The sequence below is a fragment of the Penaeus monodon genome, chromosome 19 (genome assembly GCF_015228065.2).
Source record: "Penaeus monodon isolate SGIC_2016 chromosome 19, NSTDA_Pmon_1, whole genome shotgun sequence".
In the NCBI taxonomy this organism is placed as follows: Eukaryota; Metazoa; Arthropoda; class Malacostraca; order Decapoda; family Penaeidae; genus Penaeus; species Penaeus monodon.
The window spans coordinates 19,800,962-19,803,025 of record NC_051404.1 but is presented as its reverse complement, the minus strand read 5'-3'; the positions used below and the strand labels follow the sequence as shown (position 1 = coordinate 19,803,025).

Here is a 2,064-nt window from a genome sequence, read left to right as displayed (position 1 = left end):
TACATCATTTAGCCAATAAGGAAAAGTTTGGGCTTTGAAGATGCTGTTTAAGTAGAAAAAAAGTGGATTATAACCTATATTGGTAAACAGTAAAGGAAATGATTGTAATTTTTTCCTTATACTGTTATTATTATTAAGCAAATAGTATTTTATATTTTATTTTTCACTATTTTAAATATCATGATTTTGTTTTTACAGCCAGGCACTGCAGCACCTGCAAAGCTGTTGGTGATATCTGGTGGTGATGGCTATGAAGATTTCCGCAACTCGGGAATGTCAGAACTTGCAGGTCGTGATGACTCAACCAACCACTTATTGCTGTGGCAAGTCTGAATTTCATGATAGACTGTTTTGTAGAATAAATCTAACAATGACTTATCTAAAGAGACTGGCCTGAAAAACTTGTCTCTGGAGGATTCATCAGTGACATTTTGAAAGGTGTCTGCTGCATATCCCATTGAAGAGAGCCAGCTTGCCTGTGACCTTCAGGAAAAACAAAGGATGAAAATGGATGGCCTTGCTAAAGATGACCTTAAAAATCTACTTGCTAAAGATGACCTTAAAAATCTATTTTAGCAGAAATAAAGAGACATGTATCAGGGTACTCTTTAATGGAGGTATCCTACCTGTACTCATAAGAAATGGCTAACTTTGAGGGATCTGTCTGGACTTATTATACATATCTCTATGCTTATCTTGTTGAATAAGCCTGAGCTCTTGCTCTTCAAGTTGACAGTAGAGGAAGACCTGTATTAGACCTCAAAAATAAAATAAACAAATATCTATATGTATATGATGTTGTACCACACAATTCTAATTCCAAGCAGGTCCTTCAAAATACAAGTGACCATAAATGTGCTGCTGCAACGTACTTCCACTTTTAAAAATTGTTTGCATTATGAACTTAGAACATGTGAGCTGTGTGGGACTCAGCTTGAAGACCTGGTGGAGGTGCAATGCGGGTTATAAGATTCCCTTAAGAAGTGCCAGATATCCTGCAGATAAATGATCTGTCAAAAGTTAATAGAAACGATGGTATTTTCTAACTCTGTCATAATTCTTGATTATACTCAGATTGATTAAATACTTGCATTTCATCCTAGCTTAATGTTTTTTGCAAGAATTCTTGCTGCCTAGTATGAATGTGCAAATTTGAAACTTTGCATTTATTTCATGCTAAATTACAACTTACTCTTAGTCTTTATTTATCCTTATTTATTACAATTATCAGAATCTTCAAAACAAACTGCCATTGCATTCATTAACCCTGGTAATGCCTGCCTTAGTAAATGACAGACTATGTGATATGATACAGGAGTGCTTAGTGATAATTCAATTTCCTCTTTCCAACAACGAAGTTTCTGCCTCGGCCAGAGATTCTTTTGATTTGCAGTTTCATTGCATGTGATAGCAAAGCACCAAGTCCCTTATAAGGGTAATGTATGGGGTAAAAATGTCTTTTTATCATCTCTGGTTCTATTATTTCCAAGCTCGAGTATTATTATTCTTGTTGAGGGTAATTTAATCCTGTTGGGAAATAAAAAATAACTGTCAGTTAAAAAAATATGTTGTTTGCTAAAAAGTAGAACTTGTCCTGTTGCTAAAAACAGTGGGACATTCCAACACATGTGGTTACTTCCTCAATATAGTTTTCTCTGTAAAGTGAAGCAGTGTCAGCACTCTATCACAGCAGCATAGTTAATGATGGCAAAAATTCCTGTGCCAAATTATAGCATCAACCTGTAGCCTATGAATTCTTGTGAATAACAACCTTAGGAAACAATGAGGTACTTGTAAGCAGGAAACTGGATGTCAGTTATTTAACAGAATTTTTACTAGTCATACATTAATGGATGGTGATGTTTACACTGTAAGTAACCCTGGCATCAGGGTACTTCTGTGACAGAAAATGATGGATGTACACTCACTGTAGGTTTAGATACTTCGGGAAAGATAAAGGAATTTAAGGATATAAAGATCCTTACAAATATAATCATCTTGTACTGCTTGGGAGGTAGGCAATATATAGGATATTTTCTCTCTTTCTTTTTCTCTTTTTTTTTT

General features: G+C 34.9%; 1 protein-coding gene across 1 annotated transcript in view; it reads left to right on the top strand.

Moving 5' to 3' along the window:
- Positions 1-599, top strand: part of LOC119585121 — a gene marked incomplete in the record, with an annotated part of 138,847 nt that extends 138,248 nt beyond the window's left edge. Inside the window, 1 exon segment of the mRNA XM_037933753.1 lies at positions 199-599. Coding sequence (XP_037789681.1) covers positions 199-333 — 135 coding nt within the window.
- Positions 600-2,064: the final 1,465 nt, after the last annotated feature.